The 19,719-nt window shown below is 50.9% G+C and overlaps 1 protein-coding gene across 9 annotated transcripts in view; it reads left to right on the top strand.

The window, feature by feature from the left end:
* LOC133627742 (ankyrin repeat domain-containing protein 18A-like) overlaps positions 1-19,719 on the top strand; it is a 36,164-nt gene that overhangs the window by 2,111 nt on the left and 14,334 nt on the right. For 3 of the 9 annotated variants that reach the window (XM_062014736.1, XM_062014726.1, XM_062014770.1), the window contains exons 3-31: positions 102-275; positions 361-467; positions 963-1,100; positions 1,399-1,592; positions 1,716-1,777; positions 3,027-3,117; positions 3,236-3,297; positions 4,504-4,591; positions 4,710-4,771; positions 5,972-6,059; positions 6,178-6,239; positions 7,446-7,533; positions 7,652-7,713; positions 8,913-9,000; positions 9,119-9,180; positions 10,387-10,474; positions 10,593-10,654; positions 11,860-11,950; positions 12,069-12,130; positions 13,337-13,424; positions 13,543-13,604; positions 14,811-14,901; positions 15,020-15,081; positions 16,340-16,430; positions 16,549-16,610; positions 17,823-17,910; positions 18,029-18,090; positions 19,349-19,439; positions 19,558-19,619. In XM_062014736.1, coding sequence (XP_061870720.1) covers positions 102-275; positions 361-467; positions 963-1,100; positions 1,399-1,592; positions 1,716-1,777; positions 3,027-3,117; positions 3,236-3,297; positions 4,504-4,591; positions 4,710-4,771; positions 5,972-6,059; positions 6,178-6,239; positions 7,446-7,533; positions 7,652-7,713; positions 8,913-9,000; positions 9,119-9,180; positions 10,387-10,474; positions 10,593-10,654; positions 11,860-11,950; positions 12,069-12,130; positions 13,337-13,424; positions 13,543-13,604; positions 14,811-14,901; positions 15,020-15,081; positions 16,340-16,430; positions 16,549-16,610; positions 17,823-17,910; positions 18,029-18,090; positions 19,349-19,439; positions 19,558-19,619 — 2,490 coding nt within the window. The remainder of the gene's footprint in view (positions 1-101; positions 276-360; positions 468-962; positions 1,101-1,398; positions 1,593-1,715; positions 1,778-3,026; positions 3,118-3,235; positions 3,298-4,503; positions 4,592-4,709; positions 4,772-5,971; positions 6,060-6,177; positions 6,240-7,445; positions 7,534-7,651; positions 7,714-8,912; positions 9,001-9,118; positions 9,181-10,386; positions 10,475-10,592; positions 10,655-11,859; positions 11,951-12,068; positions 12,131-13,336; positions 13,425-13,542; positions 13,605-14,810; positions 14,902-15,019; positions 15,082-16,339; positions 16,431-16,548; positions 16,611-17,822; positions 17,911-18,028; positions 18,091-19,348; positions 19,440-19,557; positions 19,620-19,719) is intronic. The other 6 variants (XM_062014768.1, XM_062014752.1, XM_062014758.1 and 3 more) reach the window with 6 other exon arrangements.

Here is a 19,719-nt window from a genome sequence, read left to right on the forward strand (position 1 = left end):
TTGAAGACACTCCTACTTTCCAACGTTGGGCAGCAGTGGGAGATCTGACAGAGAGAAATGGAGCTCTTGGCAGTGATGTCTCCTTCATGTCTTGTTTCCAGGCAGTACAGCATGAGCACAGAGACTGTGCAGCTATTTTGCTGAAACACGGTGCCAACCCTAACCTTGGAGGTCCAAGCGGCAACACCGCCCTTCACATCGCTGTCCTCGTTCGTAGCAAACCCCTAGTGACGGTGTTACTTGAGCACCAGGCTGATATTGAAGCTAAGAATGTGGTAAGCTTGGACTCACATACGGTACCTCTTCCAAAACTTGCTTGGCTTTTCTACAGTATCCTAAGGGAGATGATTTTTCTTTCAGCTGGGATACACTCCTTTTCTTCTTGCTGTCACCACACGCTGCGAAGAGATGATGGAGTTCCTTGTTCAAAGAGGAGCTGATGTGCATGTTCGAGATAGCGCGCAGAGGTAAAGGGTTTGTCAAAAAAGCCTCTGGGACTCTTCAGCATTGTTCAAGTTGGACGGAAGGGATGCATAGGAATGAGCTTCGAAACAGAACCAGGAGCTGCCCAGGAGCTCCTTCTGTATGAATTGGGAAAGCAGATCCGCACTCGGCTGCTCTCTTACCCCAGGGGATGATTTCCACACTGCTGTGGTTTGCAAGAAAGCATTGTCTGTGGTGTCACATGCCCAAGTGCACGCACACATACACGGACGCACACAGAATCCGAGACACAAAACCACACACCCCAAGACATCTCTGGGCAAGTGGTTGGCCTAGAGACCCTCCTGAGCTCCTGCCAATGTGAGTTCTCCAGCGCTTGCATGGGTTTGGCTGTGCTTTCACTCTGCCTGTAGGACAGGAGAAGTGAATTGTTTGGAGAGCAAGGAGGGACTGAAGCAGTAGCAATGCAGTGTCCTCAAAAGCTGATGTCATCTCTTGTCACCTCTTGTATGCTTTAGAAATGCTCTTATGCTTGCTATGATTGGAAATGATCCCAATATAGTACGTCGGCTTCTTCAGTACGGTGTTGATCTTTCTGCAGAAGACCATCTAGGACGCACGGCTGAATTTTATACCATTTCATATCCAAATGACGAGTAAGTGTTTTATGTCCTTGTTGGAGCTCTCTAAACTCTCGGGTCCCCAGACTAACCATTTTCGGAAGCCCTTCAAGGTCAGATGTTACCCTGGCTTGACTAAAGCGTACCTACAGCATTCATCTCGCATCCTGCTGAGGTAGAAGCCTTGTAGTTAGAAGTCAGTCTTCCAGGGGCCTTCTTTTTCATCTTGCTAGCCTATGAAATGAAGAGTGAGTTTACCTGAGGAGTGACTAAATCCAGATGGGTGAGTTACTCCATAGACAACAATGGACACTTCCTGCCTTTCTCTATATAGCATTTCGAGGCAACTGGAGCAATACAAAAAACAAAAGAGCAAAAATTCTGCAACAGAAACCAACGCCCCGGCGGAGCATGATGACAAAGCCCTGGCAGAACATGACACCTGTTCCACAGAGGAAAGTGCAGAGAAACCCAAAAATATACTTGCACAGATCACACAAGATAAGGACATTCTCCTTCCTAAAAAAGGTAAAGATAAAATCACAGGGGTGTGGGGAAGAACAATAAACCGTCAAATGGATGCAGGTGTAGAGGATGGGGAATAGCAGTGAGCACTTGCAAAAATAATTCTGCTTCTTAACTCTTTTGTAGATAGAATACCAGCAGAGGGAGCAGAGAAACAGAAAAGCTTGGATTGTGCTCCTGATACTCAGGTACGGTCTTTAAAGGAAACGCTGGGAACACGCTGGGCTGGCTTGATATTTGGCTTGATATATCTGCCACTGCTTCTACAACAGCCTTGTAACTGGACTCTTGACATGCAGATGTGCTTCAGATCCTTTGAAAGCCCCACTCAACAGAGATGCCCAGTTCCCTTTGCACCCCAGCTTCTTTACCTCAGATAAAGCAATGAATACAACGCAACAACTCACACAATGGATCATGTCTTAGGAAACATTGAGCAGCTTGCAGTAGCTGCTTTAAAACTTGCATACACGACTTTTCTTTCTTAGAAAGCCTGCATCCCATGATTTAAAAGAGAGGCACAGAGATAGAGAGTGGTGGAAGGACATAGGTTGATGGTACTGGGAGGTGGGGAGAGCGCAGAACGAATAAGATGTGTGCCGCGGCGGGCACAGCTGGAAAACGCTGGTCGGCAGCTACAGAGGGCCTGCAGCACTGGCTTTCTCAAAGTAGCCAGGGGGACCACGCTGGGCTTGCTTAAGTTTTGGGCTCCATTCCCCCTGCTCTTGCTGTTTCTAGAAAAAGCTCGAATCTGAGCCCTTGATCTGCTGGTGCTGCAAAAAGCTGCTCAGGTTGGGCTGGGAGGAAGCGAGGTAGAGCTAATGACCTGGGTCTTCAGCACCACTTGGAGTGAGGGGCCCAAGAGAAAACACGGTATTCCACATGTAAAACAGGGTCAAGCACACTGCCTTAGACTTGCTGGTCACACAATATCTGATACAAGCCAGGAGGCTATTGGCCTTCTTGTCCAGCCAAGGACACTGGCAATCATATTCAGACGGCCGTTGAGCAGCAGACTTCTCCCACCAGGCACCTTTCCATCAGCCACACATTGCCTTCTCTAAGGAGACAGTGGGGCCATGCTGGGCTGCCTGGTACAGGTGAGGGAAATGCTACAAGGCTGGCACCATGAGGCTTCCTGGTTTTGTACCACACAACTCTCTTCCCTGCATCCAGCCACTCTCACACGGCTGCCCATAGTTCCAACAGTCAAGAGATATACCTGCTTCTACCTAGATCATATCTCTCCTGGACAGGTTTTCCTTTAAAAGCCCCACTCAACAGAGATGCTCAACATGCTGCCTATGTTTGCCTCTCTGTTCTTTCCATCACCTGGTACACTGTTACGCACAGTGGCTGAAGTGGGAGCTTTGTTCATGTGAATGGGTCGAGGAGTCGTCTGTGCCAGTTCTTACCTTTCTCTTTGACATCATGCAGGTGGAGGATGAACTTTCAAGTAAAACATTAGAAAAAAAGAAGGGCTCAAGTGCACTGCACGCCCATCCTCTGTTATCACAGTGCAGCAAAGGTAAGTTTCTGTCACAGGGGATGGTTACCTCTGTAAACTTCCATGGGGGGGAGGGGCTGCAGAAAGCAGAGTGAAAGAAGCACTCACAGCAGCATTGTGCTGCTTCTCTTCTCTGCAGGTGTCTCGCAAGTGACAAAGGCAGAGCAGATGGAAGATGACTTCTCCCTCCCTGAATCTCAGGTAGAGCCTTAGAACTGCTATGGCTGGGAGCGTCTCAGCGAGTCCAACAGCAAACTTGCACTGCCAATCTGCCCCTAATCCCTGTCCCTAAGCACCACTGGGCAGCCTGTGCCAGGGCTCAATAACCCTGTCACTGAAGGCATTCTTCCCAAGACACAATCCAAACCTCCCTTGGCACACTTAAGGGCTATTCCTCTTCTCCTATCACTTGCTACTTGGCAGAAGAGACCCAACCCTGCCTGGGTACAGCCTCCTTTCTGGAAGTTAGTTGTAGAGAGTGGGAAGGTCTCCCCACAGCCTCCTTTTCTCCAGGCAGACCATGTCCAGTTCCCCCAGCTGTTGCTCTTAGCACTCATGCTCGAGACCCTTCAGCAGCTTCCTGGCTTGTCTTTGGACATCCTTCAGCAGCACTTGGAGTGAGGGGCCCAAGAGGAAGCACAATATTCTACATATGAAACATGGAGGGTGTCTTAGGCTTGCTGGTCACACAATATCTAATAGAAGCCAAGAGGCTTCTGGCCTTCTTGGCCAGCCAAGGACACTGCCATTCACATTCAGATGGCCGTTGAGCAGCAGACTTCTCCCACCAGGCAGCTTTCCAGGAGCCAAAATTTGCCTTTTCTAAGGAGACACTGGGGCCACGCTGGGCTGGCTTGAGTTTTGGGCTGCTTTCCCCCTGCGGTCGCGGCTTCTGCCACATGCTCAAATCTGCGCCCTTGACCTGCCAGTGCTGCAACAGACTGCTGAGTTTGGGCTGGGAGGAAGCGAGGTAGAGGTAATGACCTGAGTCTCCTAGCAGGTGGCCTATGAGCTGGGAGTTTAGGACAGGCTTGAAAAATTAAAGCTTTCTGCCTGGTACAGGACAGAGAAATGCTAGCAGGCTGGCACTGTGGGGCTCGCTGGTTTTGTACAACGCAGCTCTCTTCCCTGCATCCAGCCACTCTCTCACGGCTCCCTATAGTGCCAACAGTCAAGACATGTACCTGTTTCTACGTAGATCACATTTCTCCTGGGCAGCTTTACTTTGGCCCCTTTAAAAGCCCCACTCAAAAGACATGCCCAACACGCTTCCCATGTTTGCCTCTCTGTTCTTTCCATCACCTGATACGCTGTTACACGCAGTGGCTGAAGCGGGAGCTTTGTGTGTGTGAACAGGTCAAGGAGGATTCTCTGACAGTTCTCACCTTTCTCTTTCACATCATGCAGGTGGAGGATGAATGTTCATTTAAATCTTTAAACAAAAAGGGTTCCATTGTTGTGCACAGCCAGCCTGTGTCAGCACAGTGCAGCAAAGGTAAGTTCCTATCTCACTGGGTGATTACCACTGTAAGCCTCTCTGGTGTAAATGGGCTGCAGAAAGCAGAGTGAAAGAAGCACTCACAGCAGCATTGTGCTGCTTCTCTTCTCTGCAGGTGTCTCGCAAGTGACAAAGGCAGAGCAAAAGAAAGATGACTTCTCCCTCTCTGAATTTGAGGTAGAGCCTTAGAACTGCTATGGCTGGGAGCGTCTCAGCGAGTCCAACAGCAAACTTGCACTGCCAATCTGCCCCTAATCCATGTCCCTAAGCGCCACTGGGCAGCCTGTGCCAGTTCTCGATAACCCTGTCACTGAAGGCATTCTTCCCAAGACGCAATCCAAACCTCCCTTGGGACACTTAAGGGCTATTCCTCTTCTCCTATCACTTGCTACTTGGCAGAAGAGACCCAACCCCGCCTGGGTACAGCCCCCTTTCTGAAAGTTAGTTGTAGAGAGTGGGACGGTCTCCCCACAGCCTCCTTTTCTCCTGGCTGACCATGTCCAGTTCCCCCAGCTGTTACTCTTAGCACTCATGCTCGAGACCCTTCAGCAGCTTCCTGGCTTGTCTTTGGACATCCTTCAGCAGCACTTGGAGTGAGGGGCCCAAAAGCAAGCACAATATTCTACATGTCAAACACTGAGGCTGCCTTAGGCTTGCTGGTCATACAATATCTGACACAAGCCAAGAGGCTTCTGGCCTTCTTGGCCAGCCAAGGACACTGCCATTCACATTCAGATGGCCGTTGAGCAGCAGACTCCTCCCACCAGGCAGCTTTCCAGGAGCCAAAATTTGCCTTTTCTAAGGAGACACTGGGGCCACGCTGGGCTGGCTTGAGTTTTGGGCTGCTTTCCCCCTGCGGTCGCGGCTTCTGCCACATGCTCAAAACTGCGCCCTTGACATGCTGGTGCTGCAATAAATTGCTGAGTCTGGGCTGGGAGGAAGAGAGGTAGACCTAATGACTTGGGTCTATTAGCAGGTGGTTTTGAGCTGGGATTTCAACACAAGCTTGAAAAATTAAAGCTTTCTGCCTGGTACAGGCCAGGGAAATGCGAGCGGGCTGGCTCTGTGAGCCTGGTTGTTTTGTACCACACAACTCTCTTCCCTGCATCCAAACACTCTCACACAGCTACGCATAGTGCCAACAGTCAAGACATGTACCTGTTTCTACCTAGATTATATCTCTCCTGGGCAGCTGTCCTCCAGCCCCTTTCAAAGCCCCACTCAACAGAGATACTCAACATGCTGCCTATGTTTGCCTCTGTTCTTTCCATCACCTCGTACACTGTTACACACAGTGGCTGAAGCAGGAGCTTTGTGTGTAAACAGGTCAAGGAGGATTCTCTGACAGTTCTCACCTTTCTCTTTCACATCATGCAGGTGGAGGATGAATGTTCATTTAAATCTTTAAACAAAAAGGGTTCCATTGTTGTGCACAGCCAGCCTGTGTCAGCACAGTGCAGCAAAGGTAAGTTCCTATCTCACTGGGTGATTACCACTGTAAGCCTCTCTGGTGTAAATGGGCTGCAGAAAGCAGAGTGAAAGAAGCACTCACAGCAGCATTGTGCTACTTCTCTTCTCTGCAGGTGTCTCGCAAGTGACAAAGGCAGAGCAAAAGGAAGATGACTTCTCCCTCTCTCAATTTGAGGTAGAGCCTTAGAACTGCTATGGCTGGGAGCGTCTCAGCGAGTCCAACAGCAAACTTGCACTGCCAATCTGTCCCTAATCCACGTCCCTAAGCGCCACTGGGCAGCCTGTGCCAGGGCTCGATAACCCTGTCACTGAAGGCATTCTTCCCAAGACGCAATCCAAACCTCCCTTGGGACACTTAAGGGCTATTCCTCTTCTCCTATCACTTGCTACTTGGCAGAAGAGACCCAACCCCGCCTGGGTACAGCCCCCTTTCTGAAAGTTAGTTGTAGAGAGTGGGACGGTCTCCCCACAGCCTCCTTTTCTCCTGGCTGACCATGTCCAGTTCCCCCAGCTGTTGCTCTTAGCACTCATGCTCGAGACCCTTCAGCAGCTTCCTGGCTTGTCTTTGGACATCCTTCAGCAGCACTTGGAGTGAGGGGCCCAAAAGCAAGCACAATATTCTACATGTCAAACATTGAGGCTGCCTTAGGCTTGCTGGTCATACAATATCTGACACAAGCCAAGAGGCTTCTGGCCTTCTTGGCCAGCCAAGGACACTGCCATTCACATTCAGATGGTCGTTGAGCAGCAGACTTCTCTCACCAGGCAGCTTTCCAGGAGCCAAAATTTGCCTTTTCTAAGGAGACACTGGGGCCACGCTGGGCTGGCTTGAGTTTTGGGCTGCTTTCCCCCTGCAGTCGCGGCTTCTGCCACATGCTCAAATCTGCGCCCTTGACCTGCCAGTGCTGCAACAGACTGCTGAGTTTGGGCTGGGAGGAAGCGAGGTAGAGGTAATGACCTGAGTCTCCTAGCAGGTGGCCTATGAGCTGGGAGTTTAGGACAGGCTTGAAACATTAAAGCTTTCTGCCTGGTACAGGACAGAGAAATGCTAGCAGGCTGGCACTGTGGGGCTCGCTGGTTTTGTACAACGCAGCTCTCTTCCCTGCATCCAGCCACTCTCACACGGCTCCCCATAGTGCCAACAGTCAAGACATGTACCTGTTTCTACGTAGATCACATTTCTCCTGGGCAGCTTTACTTTGGCCCCTTTAAAAGCCCCACTCAAAAGACATGCCCAACACGCTTCCCATGTTTGCCTCTCTGTTCTTTCCATCACCTGATACGCTGTTACACGCAGTGGCTGAAGCGGGAGCTTTGTGTGTGTGAACAGGTCAAGGAGGATTCTCTGACAGTTCTCACCTTTCTCTTTCACATCATGCAGGTGGAGGATGAATGTTCATTTAAATCTTTAAACAAAAAGGGTTCCATTGTTGTGCACAGCCAGCCTGTGTCAGCACAGTGCAGCAAAGGTAAGTTCCTATCTCACTGGCTGATTACCACTGTAAGCCTCTCTGGTGTAAATGGGCTGCAGAAAGCAGAGTGAAAGAAGCACTCACAGCAGCATTGTGCTACTTCTCTTCTCTGCAGGTGTCTCGCAAGTGACAAAGGCAGAGCAAAAGGAAGATGACTTCTCCCTCTCTGAATTTGAGGTGAGCCTTAGAACTGCTATGGCTGGGAGCGTCTCAGCGAGTCCAACAGCAAACTTGCACTGCCAATCTGCCCCTAATCCATGTCCCTAAGCGCCACTGGGCAGCCTATGCCAGTTCTCGATAACCCTGTCACTGAAGGCATTCTTCCCAAGACGCAATCCAAACCTCCCTTGGGACACTTAAGGGCTATTCCTCTTCTCCTATCACTTGCTACTTGGCAGAAGAGACCCAACCCCGCCTGGGTACAGCCCCCTTTCTGAAAGTTAGTTGTAGAGAGTGGGAAGGTCTCCCCACAGCCTCCTTTTCTCCTGGCTGACCGTGTCCAGTTCCCCCAGCTGTTACTCTTAGCACTCATGCTCGAGACCCTTCAGCAGCTTCCTGGCTTGTCTTTGGACATCCTTCAGCAGCACTTGGAGTGAGGGGCCCAAAAGCAAGCACAATATTCTACATGTCAAACACTGAGGCTGCCTTAGGCTTGCTGGTCATACAATATCTGACACAAGCCAAGAGGCTTCTGGCCTTCTTGGCCAGCCAAGGACACTGCCATTCACATTCAGATGGCCGTTGAGCAGCAGACTTCTCCCACCAGGCAGCTTTCCAGGAGCCAAAATTTGCCTTTTCTAAGGAGACTGTGGGGCCACGTTGGGCTGGCTTGAGTTTTGGGCTGCTTTCCCCCTGCGGTCGCGGCTTCTGCCACATGCTCAAAACTGCGCCCTTGACATGCTGGTGCTGCAATAAATTGCTGAGTTTGGGCTGGGAGGAAGAGAGGTAGACCTAATGACTTGGGTCTATTAGCAGGTGGTTTTGAGCTGGGATTTCAACACAAGCTTGAAAAATTAAAGCTTTCTGCCTGGTACAGGCCAGGGAAATGCGAGCGGGCTGGCACTGTGAGCCTGGTTGTTTTGTACCACACAACTCTCTTCCCTGCATCCAAACACTCTCACACAGCTACGCATAGTGCCAACAGTCAAGACATGTACCTGTTTCTACCTAGATTATATCTCTCCTGGGCAGCTGTCCTCCAGCCCCTTTCAAAGCCCCACTCAACAGAGATACTCAACATGCTGCCTATGTTTGCCTCTGTTCTTTCCATCACCTCGTACACTGTTACACACAGTGGCTGAAGCAGGAGCTTTGTGTGTAAACAGATCAAGGAGGATTCTCTGACAGTTCTCACCTTTCTCTTTCACATCATGCAGGTGGAGGATGAATGTTCATTTAAATCTTTAAACAAAAAGGGTTCCATTGTTGTGCACAGCCAGCCTGTGTCAGCACAGTGCAGCAAAGGTGAGTTCCTGTCGCAGTGGATGGTTACCTTTGTAAACTTCCCTGGGGTGAAGGGGCTGCAGAAAGCAGAGTGAAAGAAGCACTCACAGCAGCATTGTGCTACTTCTCTTCTCTGCAGGTGTCTCGCAAGTGACAAAGGCAGAGCAAAAGAAAGATGACTTCTCCCTCTCTGAATTTGAGGTAGAGCCTTAGAACTGCTATGGCTGGGAGCGTCTCAGCGAGTCCAACAGCAAACTTGCACTGCCAATCTGCCCCTAATCCATGTCCCTAAGCGCCACTGGGCAGCCTGTGCCAGGGCTCGATAACCCTGTCACTGAAGGCATTCTTCCCAAGACGCAATCCAAACCTCCCTTGGGACACTTAAGGGCTATTCCTCTTCTCCTATCACTTGCTACTTGGCAGAAGAGACCCAACCCTGCCTGGGTACAGCCCCCTTTCTGAAAGTTAGTTGTAGAGAGTGGGACGGTCTCCCCACAGCCTCCTTTTCTCCTGGCTGACCATGTCCAGTTCCCCCAGCTGTTGCTCTTAGCACTCATGCTCGAGACCCTTCAGCAGCTTCCTGGCTTGTCTTTGGACATCCTTCAGCAGCACTTGGAGTGAGGGGCCCAAAAGCAAGCACAATATTCTACATGTCAAACATTGAGGCTGCCTTAGGCTTGCTGGTCATACAATATCTGACACAAGCCAAGAGGCTTCTGGCCTTCTTGGCCAGCCAAGGACACTGCCATTCACATTCAGATGGTCGTTGAGCAGCAGACTTCTCTCACCAGGCAGCTTTCCAGGAGCCAAAATTTGCCTTTTCTAAGGAGACACTGGGGCCACGCTGGACTGGCTTGAGTTTTGGGCTGCTTTCCCCCTGCGGTCGCGGCTTCTGCCACATGCTCAAATCTGCGCCCTTGACCTGCCAGTGCTGCAACAGACTGCTGAGTTTGGGCTGGGAGGAAGCGAGGTAGAGGTAATGACCTGAGTCTCCTAGCAGGTGGCCTATGAGCTGGGAGTTTAGGACAGGCTTGAAAAATTAAAGCTTTCTGCCTGGTGCAGGACAGAGAAATGCTAGCAGGCTGGCACTGTGGGGCTCGCTGGTTTTGTACAACGCAGCTCTCTTCCCTGCATCCAGCCACTCTCACACGGCTCCCCATAGTGCCAACAGTCAAGACATGTACCTGTTTCTACGTAGATCACATTTCTCCTGGGCAGCTTTACTTTGGCCCCTTTAAAAGCCCCACTCAAAAGACATGCCCAACACGCTTCCCATGTTTGCCTCTCTGTTCTTTCCATCACCTGATACGCTGTTACACGCAGTGGCTGAAGCGGGAGCTTTGTGTGTGTGAACAGGTCAAGGAGGATTCTCTGACAGTTCTCACCTTTCTCTTTCACATCATGCAGGTGGAGGATGAATGTTCATTTAAATCTTTAAACAAAAAGGGTTCCATTGTTGTGCACAGCCAGCCTGTGTCAGCACAGTGCAGCAAAGGTAAGTTCCTATCTCACTGGGTGATTACCACTGTAAGCCTCTCTGGTGTAAATGGGCTGCAGAAAGCAGAGTGAAAGAAGCACTCACAGCAGCATTGTGCTACTTCTCTTCTCTGCAGGTGTCTCGCAAGTGACAAAGGCAGAGCAAAAGGAAGATGACTTCTCCCTCTCTCAATTTGAGGTAGAGCCTTAGAACTGCTATGGCTGGGAGCGTCTCAGCGAGTCCAACAGCAAACTTGCACTGCCAATCTGCCCCTAATCCATGTCCCTAAGCGCCACTGGGCAGCCTGTGCCAGGGCTCGATAACCCTGTCACTGAAGGCATTCTTCCCAAGACGCAATCCAAACCTCCCTTGGGACACTTAAGGGCTATTCCTCTTCTCCTATCACTTGCTACTTGGCAGAAGAGACCCAACCCCGCCTGGGTACAGCCTCCTTTCTGGAAGTTAGTTGTAGAGAGTGGGACGGTCTCCCCACAGCCTCCTTTTCTCCTGGCTGACCGTGTAAAGTTCCCTCAGCTGTTGCTCTTAGCACTCATGCTCGAGACCCTTCAGCAGCTTCCTGGCTTGTCTTTGGACATCCTTCAGCAGCACTTGGAGTGAGGGGCCCAAAAGCAAGCACAATATTCTACATGTCAAACACTGAGGGTGCCTTAGGCTTGCTGGTCATACAATATCTGACACAAGCCAAGAGGCTTCTGGCCTTCTTGGCCAGCCAAGGACACTGCCATTCACATTCAGATGGCCGTTGAGCAGCAGACTCCTCCCACCAGGCAGCTTTCCAGGAGCCAAAATTTGCCTTTTCTAAGGAGACACTGGGGCCACCCTGGGCTGGCTTGAGTTTTGGGCTGCTTTCCCCCTGCGGTCGCGGCTTCTGCCACATGCTCAAATCTGCGCCCTTGACCTGCCAGTGCTGCAACAGACTGCTGAGTTTGGGCTGGGAGGAAGCGAGGTAGAGGTAATGACCTGAGTCTCCTAGCAGGTGGCCTATGAGCTGGGAGTTTAGGACAGGCTTGAAAAATTAAAGCTTTCTGCCTGGTACAGGACAGAGAAATGCTAGCAGGCTGGCACTGTGGGCCTTGCTGGTTTTGTACAACACAGCTGTTTTCACTGCATCCAGCCACTCTCACACGGCTCCCCATAGTGCAACAGTCAAGACATGTACCTGTTTCTACGTAGATCATGTCTCTCCTGGGCAGCTTTACTTTGGCCCCTTTAAAAGCCCCACTCAACAGAGAGGCCCAACACACTTCCCATGCTTGCCTCTGTGTTCTTTCCATCACCTGGTACACTGTTACACACAGTGGCTGAAGCAGGAGCTTTGTGTGTGTGAACAGGTCGAGGAGGAGTCTGTGCCAGTTCCAACCTTTCTCTTTGACATCATGCAGGTGGAGGATGAACAGTCAACTAAACCAATACACAAAAAGAAGCGTTCCATTGTTGTGCACAGCCAGCCTGTGTCAGCACAGTGCAGCAAAGGTGAGTTCCTGTCGCAGTGCATGGTTACCTCTGTAAACTTCCCTGGGGTGAAGGGGCTGCAGAAAGCAGAGTGAAAGAAGCACTCACAGCAGCGTTGTGCTGCTTCTCTTCTCTGCAGGTGTCTCGCAAGTGACAAAGGCAGAGCAAAAGGAAGATGACTTCTCCCTCTCTGAATTTGAGGTAGAGCCTTAGAACTGCTATGGCTGGGAGCGTCTCAGCGAGTCCAACAGCAAACTTGCACTGCCAATCTGCCCCTAATCCATGTCCCTAAGCGCCACTGGGCAGCCTGTGCCAGGGCTCGATAACCCTGTCACTGAAGGCATTCTTCCCAAGACACAATCCAAACCTCCCTTGGCACACTTAAGGGCTATTCCTCTTGTCCTATCACTTGCTACTTGGCAGAAGAGACCCAACCCTGCCTGGGTACAGCCTCCTTTCTGGAAGTTAGTTGTAGAGAGTGGGAAGGTCTCCCCACAGCCTCCTTTTCTCCAGGCAGACCATGTCCAGTTCCCCCAGCTGTTGCTCTTAGCACTCATGCTCGAGACCCTTCAGCAGCTTCCTGGCTTGTCTTTGGACATCCTTAAGCAGCACTTGGAGTGAGGGGCCCAAGAGGAAGCACAATATTCTACATATGAAACATGGAGGGTGTCTTAGGCTTGCTGGTCACACAATATCTAATAGAAGCCAAGAGGCTTCTGGCCTTCTTGGCCAGCCAAGGACACTGCCATTCACATTCAGATGGCCGTTGAGCAGCAGACTTCTCTCACCAGGCAGCTTTCCAGGAGCCAAAATTTGCCTTTTCTAAGGAGACACTGGGGCCACGCTGGGCTGGCTTGAGTTTTGGGCTGCTTTCCCCCTGCGGTCGCGGCTTCTGCCACATGCTCAAATCTGCGCCCTTGACCTGCCAGTGCTGCAACAGACTGCTGAGTTTGGGCTGGGAGGAAGCGAGGTAGAGGTAATGACCTGAGTCTCCTAGCAGGTGGCCTATGAGCTGGGAGTTTAGGACAGGCTTGAAAAATTAAAGCTTTTTGCCTGGTACAGGACAGAGAAATGCTAGCAGGCTGGCACTGTGGGGCTCGCTGGTTTTGTACAACGCAGCTCTCTTCCCTGCATCCAGCCACTCTCACACGGCTCCCCATAGTGCCAACAGTCAAGACATGTACCTGTTTCTACGTAGATCACATTTCTCCTGGGCAGCTTTACTTTGGCCCCTTTAAAAGCCCCACTCAAAAGACATGCCCAACACGCTTCCCATGTTTGCCTCTCTGTTCTTTCCATCACCTGATACGCTGTTACACGCAGTGGCTGAAGCGGGAGCTTTGTATGTGCGAACAGGTCAAGGAGGATTCTCTGACAGTTCTCACCTTTCTCTTTCACATCATGCAGGTGGAGGATGAATGTTCATTTAAATCTTTAAACAAAAAGGGTTCCATTGTTGTGCACAGCCAGCCTGTGTCAGCACAGTGCAGCAAAGGTAAGTTCCTATCTCACTGGCTGATTACCACTGTAAGCCTCTCTGGTGTAAATGGGCTGCAGAAAGCAGAGTGAAAGAAGCACTCACAGCAGCATTGTGCTACTTCTCTTCTCTGCAGGTGTCTCGCAAGTGACAAAGGCAGAGCAAAAGAAAGATGACTTCTCCCTCTCTGAATTTGAGGTAGAGCCTTAGAACTGCTATGGCTGGGAGCGTCTCAGCGAGTCCAACAGCAAACTTGCACTGCCAATCTGCCCCTAATCCATGTCCCTAAGCGCCACTGGGCAGCCTGTGCCAGGGCTCGATAACCCTGTCACTGAAGGCATTCTTCCCAAGACGCAATCCAAACCTCCCTTGGGACACTTAAGGGCTATTCCTCTTCTCCTATCACTTGCTACTTGGCAGAAGAGACCCAACCCCGCCTGGGTACAGCCTCCTTTCTGGAAGTTAGTTGTAGAGAGTGGGACGGTCTCCCCACAGCCTCCTTTTCTCCTGGCTGACCGTGTAAAGTTCCCTCAGCTGTTGCTCTTAGCACTCATGCTCGAGACCCTTCAGCAGCTTCCTGGCTTGTCTTTGGACATCCTTCAGCAGCACTTGGAGTGAGGGGCCCAAAAGCAAGCACAATATTCTACATGTCAAACACTGAGGGTGCCTTAGGCTTGCTGGTCATACAATATCTGACACAAGCCAAGAGGCTTCTGGCCTTCTTGGCCAGCCAAGGACACTGCCATTCACATTCAGATGGCCGTTGAGCAGCAGACTCCTCCCACCAGGCAGCTTTCCAGGAGCCAAAATTTGCCTTTTCTAAGGAGACACTGGGGCCACGCTGGGCTGGCTTGAGTTTTGGGCTGCTTTCCCCCTGCGGTCGCGGCTTCTGCCACATGCTCAAATCTGCGCCCTTGACCTGCCAGTGCTGCAACAGACTGCTGAGTTTGGGCTGGGAGGAAGCGAGGTAGAGGTAATGACCTGAGTCTCCTAGCAGGTGGCCTATGAGCTGGGAGTTTAGGACAGGCTTGAAAAATTAAAGCTTTCTGCCTGGTACAGGACAGAGAAATGCTAGCAGGCTGGCACTGTGGGCCTTGCTGGTTTTGTACAACACAGCTCTTTTCACTGCATCCAGCCACTCTCACACGGCTCCCCATAGTGCCAACAGTCAAGACATGTACCTGTTTCTACGTAGATCACATTTCTCCTGGGCAGCTTTACTTTGGCCCCTTTAAAAGCCCCACTCAACAGAGAGGCCCAACACACTTCCCATGCTTGCCTCTGTGTTCTTTCCATCACCTGATACGCTGTTACACGCAGTGGCTGAAGCAGGAGCTTTGTGTGTGTGAACAGGTCGAGGAGGAGCCTGTGCCAGTTCTCACCTTTCTCTTTGACATCATGCAGGTGGAGGATGAACAGTCAACTAAACCAATACACAAAAAGAAGCGTTCCATTGTTGTGCACAGCCAGCCTGTGTCAGCACAGTGCAGCAAAGGTGAGTTCCTGTCGCAGTGGATGGTTACCTCTGTAAACTTCCCTGGGGTGAAGGGGCTGCAGAAAGCAGAGTGAAAGAAGCACTCACAGCAGCGTTGTGCTGCTTCTCTTCTCTGCAGGTGTCTCGCAAGTGACAAAGGCAGAGCAAAAGGAAGATGACTTCTCCTTCCCTGAATCTCAGGTAGAGCCTTAGAACTGCTATGCCTGGGAGAATCTCAACGAGTCCAAAAGCAAATTAGCACTGCCAAGTCTGCCCCTAGTCCTTGTCCCTAAGCGCCACTGGGCAGCCTCTGCCAGGGCTCGATAACACTGTCACTGAAGGCATTCTTCCCAAGACGCAATCCAAACCTCCCTTGGGACACTTAAGGGCTATTCCTCTTCTCCTTCCCAAGACGCAATCCAAACCTCCCTTGGGACACTTAAGGGCTATTCCTCTTCTCCTATCACTTGCTACTTGGCAGAAAAGACCCAACCCTGCCTGGGTACAGCCTCCTTTCTGAAAGTTAGCTGTAGAGAGTGAAGTCTCTTCACAGCCTCCTTTTCTCCTGGCTGACCATGTCCAGTTCCCTAAGCTGTTACTCTTCGTACTTGTGCTCGAGACCCTTCAGCAGCTTCCTGGGTTTTCTTTGGCCATCCTTCAGCAGCACTTGGAGTGAGGGGCCCAAGAGCAAACACAGTATTCTACATGTGAAACATGGAGGGTGCCTGAGGCTTGCTGGCCACACGATATCTGACACAAGCCAAGAGGCTACTGGCCTTCTTGGCCAGCCATGGACACTGCCATTCACATTATGATGGTCGTTGAGCAGCAGACTTCTCCAACCAAGCAGCTTTCCAGCACCCAAAATTTGCCTTTTCTAAGGAGACAGTGGGGCCACGCTGGGCTGGCTTCAGTTTTGGGCTCCTTTCCCACTGCCGTCGCTGCTTCTGCCACACACTGAAAACTGCGCCTTGACATGCTGGTGCTGCAATAAGCTGCTGAGTCTGGGCTGGGAGGAAGTGAGCTAGACCTAATGACCTGGGTTTCCGAGCAGCTGGTTTTGAGCTGGGGGTTTAGAACAGTCTTGAAAGATTAAAGCTTTCTGCCTGGTACAGGCCAGAGAAATGCTAGCAGGCTGGCACTGTGGGCCTTGCTGGTTTTGTACAACGCAGCTCTCTTCCCTGCATCCAGTCACTCTCACACGGCTGCCCATAGTGCCAACAATCAAAACATATACCTGTTTCTGCCAAGATGATATCTCTCCTGGGAGATTTACTTCAACCTCTTTAAAAGCCCCACTCAATAGAGATGCTCAACACGCTTCCCATGCTTGCCTCTTTGTTCTTTCCATCACCTGGTATGCTGTTACACACAGTGGCTGAAGCAGGAGCTTTGTGTGTGTGAACAGGTCGAGGAGGAGTCTATGCCAGTTCTCACCTTTCTCTTTGACATCGTGCAGGTGGAGGATGAACAGTCAACTAAACCAATACACAAAAAGAAGCGTTCCATTGTTGTGCACAGCCAGCCTGTGTCAGCACAGTGCAGCAAAGGTGAGTTCCTGTCGCAGTGGATGGTTACCTCTGTAAACTTCCCTGGGGTGAAGGGGCTGCAGAAAGCAGAGTGAAAGAAGCACTCACAGCAGCGTTGTGCTGCTTCTCTTCTCTGCAGGTGTCTCGCAAGTGAGAAAGGCAGAGCAGAAGAAAGATGACTTCTCCCTCCCTGAATCTCAGGTAGAGCCTTAGAACTGCTATGGCTGGGAGAGTCTCAGCGAGTCCAAAAGCAAATTAGCACTGCCAAGTCTGCCCCTAGTCCATGTCCCTAAGCGCCACTGGGCAGCCTGTGCCAGGGCTCGATAACCCTGTCACTGAAGGCATTCTTCCCAAGACGGAATCCATACCTCCCTTGGCACAGTTAAGGGCTATTCCTGTTCTCCTATCACTTGCTACTTGGCAGAAGAGACCCAACCCCGCCTGGGTACAGCCTCCTTTCTGAAAGTTAGTTGTAGAGAGTGGGAAGGTCTCCCCACAGCCTCCTTTTCTCCAGGCAGACAATGTCCAGTTCCCTCAGCTGTTGCTCTTAGCTCTCTTGCTCCAGACCTGTCACCAGCTTCCTGGCTTGTCTTTGGACATCCTTCAGCACAACTTGGAGTCAGGGGCCCAAGAGAAAACACGGTATTCCACATGTGAAAAAAGGTCAAGCCCACTGCCTTAAACTTGCTGATCACACAATATCTGACACAAGCCAAGAGGCTACTGGCCACCTTGGCCAGCCAAGGACACTGCCATTCACATTCAGATGGTCGTTGAGCAGCAGACTGCTCTCACCAGGTAGCTTTCCAGCAGCCACACCTTGCCTTCTCTAAGGAGACAGTGGGGCCATGCTGGGCTGGCTTAAGTTTTGGGCTCCTTTCCCACTGCCGTCGCTGCTTCTGCCACACACTCAAATCTGCGCCCTTGACCTGCTGGTGCTGCAATAAGCTGCTGAGTCTGGGCTAGGAGGAAGTGAGGTAGACCTAATGACCTGGGTCTCCTTAAAGCCGGTTTTGAGCTGGGAGTTTAGGACAGGCTTGAAAAATTAAAGCTTTCTTCCTAGTACAGGACAGAGAAATGCTAGCAGGGTAGCACTGTGAATATTTCTAGTTTTGTACCACACAGCTCTCTTCCCTGCATCCAGTCACTCTCACACAACTGCCCATAGTTCCAACAGTAAACACATGTACCTGTTTCTACCTAGATCAGATCTCTCCTGGGCAGCTTTACTTTGGCCCCTTTAAAAGCCCCACTCAAAAGACATGCCCAACACGCTTCCCATGTTTGCCTCTCTGTTCTTTCCATCACCTGATACGCTGTTACACGCAGTGGCTGAAGCGGGAGCTTTGTGTGTGCGAACAGGTCAAGGAGGATTCTCTGACAGTTCTCACCTTTCTCTTTCACATCATGCAGGTGGAGGATGAATGTTCATTTAAATCTTTAAACAAAAAGGGTTCCATTGTTGTGCACAGCCAGCCTGTGTCAGCACAGTGCAGCAAAGGTGAGTTCCTGTCGCAGTGGATGGTTACCTCTGTAAACTTCCCTGGGGTGAAGGGGCTGCAGAAAGCAGAGTGAAAGAAGCACTCACAGCAGCGTTGTGCTGCTTCTCTTCTCTGCAGGTGTCTCGCAAGTGACAAAGGCAGAGCAAAAGGAAGATGACTTCTCCTTCCCTGAATCTCAGGTAGAGCCTTAGAACTGCTATGCCTGGGAGAATCTCAACGAGTCCAAAAGCAAATTAGCACTGCCAAGTCTGCCCCTAGTCCTTGTCCCTAAGCGCCACTGGGCAGCCTCTGCCAGGGCTCGATAACACTGTCACTGAAGGCATTCTTCCCAAGACACAATCCAAACCTCCCTTGGGACACTTAAGGGCTATTCCTCTTCTCCTTCCCAAGACGCAATCCAAACCTCCCTTGGGACACTTAAGGGCTATTCCTCTTCTCCTATCACTTGCTACTTGGCAGAAAAGACCCAACCCTGCCTGGGTACAGCCTCCTTTCTGAAAGTTAGCTGTAGAGAGTGAAGTCTCTTCACAGCCTCCTTTTCTCCTGGCTGACCATGTCCAGTTCCCTAAGCTGTTACTCTTCGTACTTGTGCTCGAGACCCTTCAGCAGCTTCCTGGGTTTTCTTTGGCCATCCTTCAGCAGCACTTGGAGTGAGGGGCCCAAGAGCAAACACAGTATTCTACATGTGAAACATGGAGGGTGCCTGAGGCTTGCTGGCCACACGATATCTGACACAAGCCAAGAGGCCACTGGCCTTCTTGGCCAGCCATGGACACTGCCATTCACATTATGATGGTCGTTGAGCAGCAGACTTCTCCAACCAAGCAGCTTTCCAGCACCCAAAATTTGCCTTTTCTAAGGAGACAGTGGGGCCACGCTGGGCTGGCTTCAGTTTTGGGCTCCTTTCCCACTGCCGTCGCTGCTTCTGCCACACACTGAAAACTGCGCCTTGACATGCTGGTGCTGCAATAAGCTGCTGAGTCTGGGCTGGGAGGAAGTGAGCTAGACCTAATGACCTGGGTTTCCGAGCAGCTGATTTTGAGCTGGGGGTTTAGAACAGTCTTGAAAGATTAAAGCTTTCTGCCTGGTACAGGCCAGAGAAATGCTAGCAGGCTGGCACTGTGGGCCTTGCTGGTTTTGTACAACGCAGCTCTCTTCCCTGCATCCAGTCACTCTCACACGGCTGCCCATTGTGCCAACAATCAAAACATATACCTGTTTCTGCCAAGATGATATCTCTCCTGGGAGATTTACTTCAACCTCTTTAAAAGCCCCACTCAATAGAGATGCTCAACACGCTTCCCATGCTTGCCTCTTTGTTCTTTCCATCACCTGGTATGCTGTTACACACAGTGGCTGAAGCAGGAGCTTTGTGTGTGTGAACAGGTCGAGGAGGAGTCTATGCCAGTTCTCACCTTTCTGTTTGACATCATGCAGGTGGAGGATGAACAGTCAACTAAACCAATACACAAAAAGAAGCGTTCCATTGTTGTGCACAGCCAGTTTGTGTCAGCACAGTGCAGCAAAGGTGAGTTCCTGTCGCAGTGGATGGTTACCTCTGTAAACTTCCCTGGGGTGAAGGGGCTGCAGAAAGCAGAGTGAAAGAAGCACTCACAGCAGCGTTGTGCTGCTTCTCTTCTCTGCAGATGTCTCGCCAGTGACAAAGGCAGAACAGAAGAAAGATGATTTCTCCTTCCCTGAATCTCAGGTAGAGCCTTAGAACTGCTATGGCTGGGAGAGTCTCAGCGAGTCCAAAAGCAAATTAGCACTGCCAAGTCTGCCCCTAGTCCATGTCCCTAAGCGCCACT

The sequence above is a fragment of the Colius striatus genome, chromosome 1 (assembly GCF_028858725.1).
Source record: "Colius striatus isolate bColStr4 chromosome 1, bColStr4.1.hap1, whole genome shotgun sequence".
Taxonomy (NCBI): domain Eukaryota; kingdom Metazoa; phylum Chordata; class Aves; order Coliiformes; family Coliidae; genus Colius; species Colius striatus.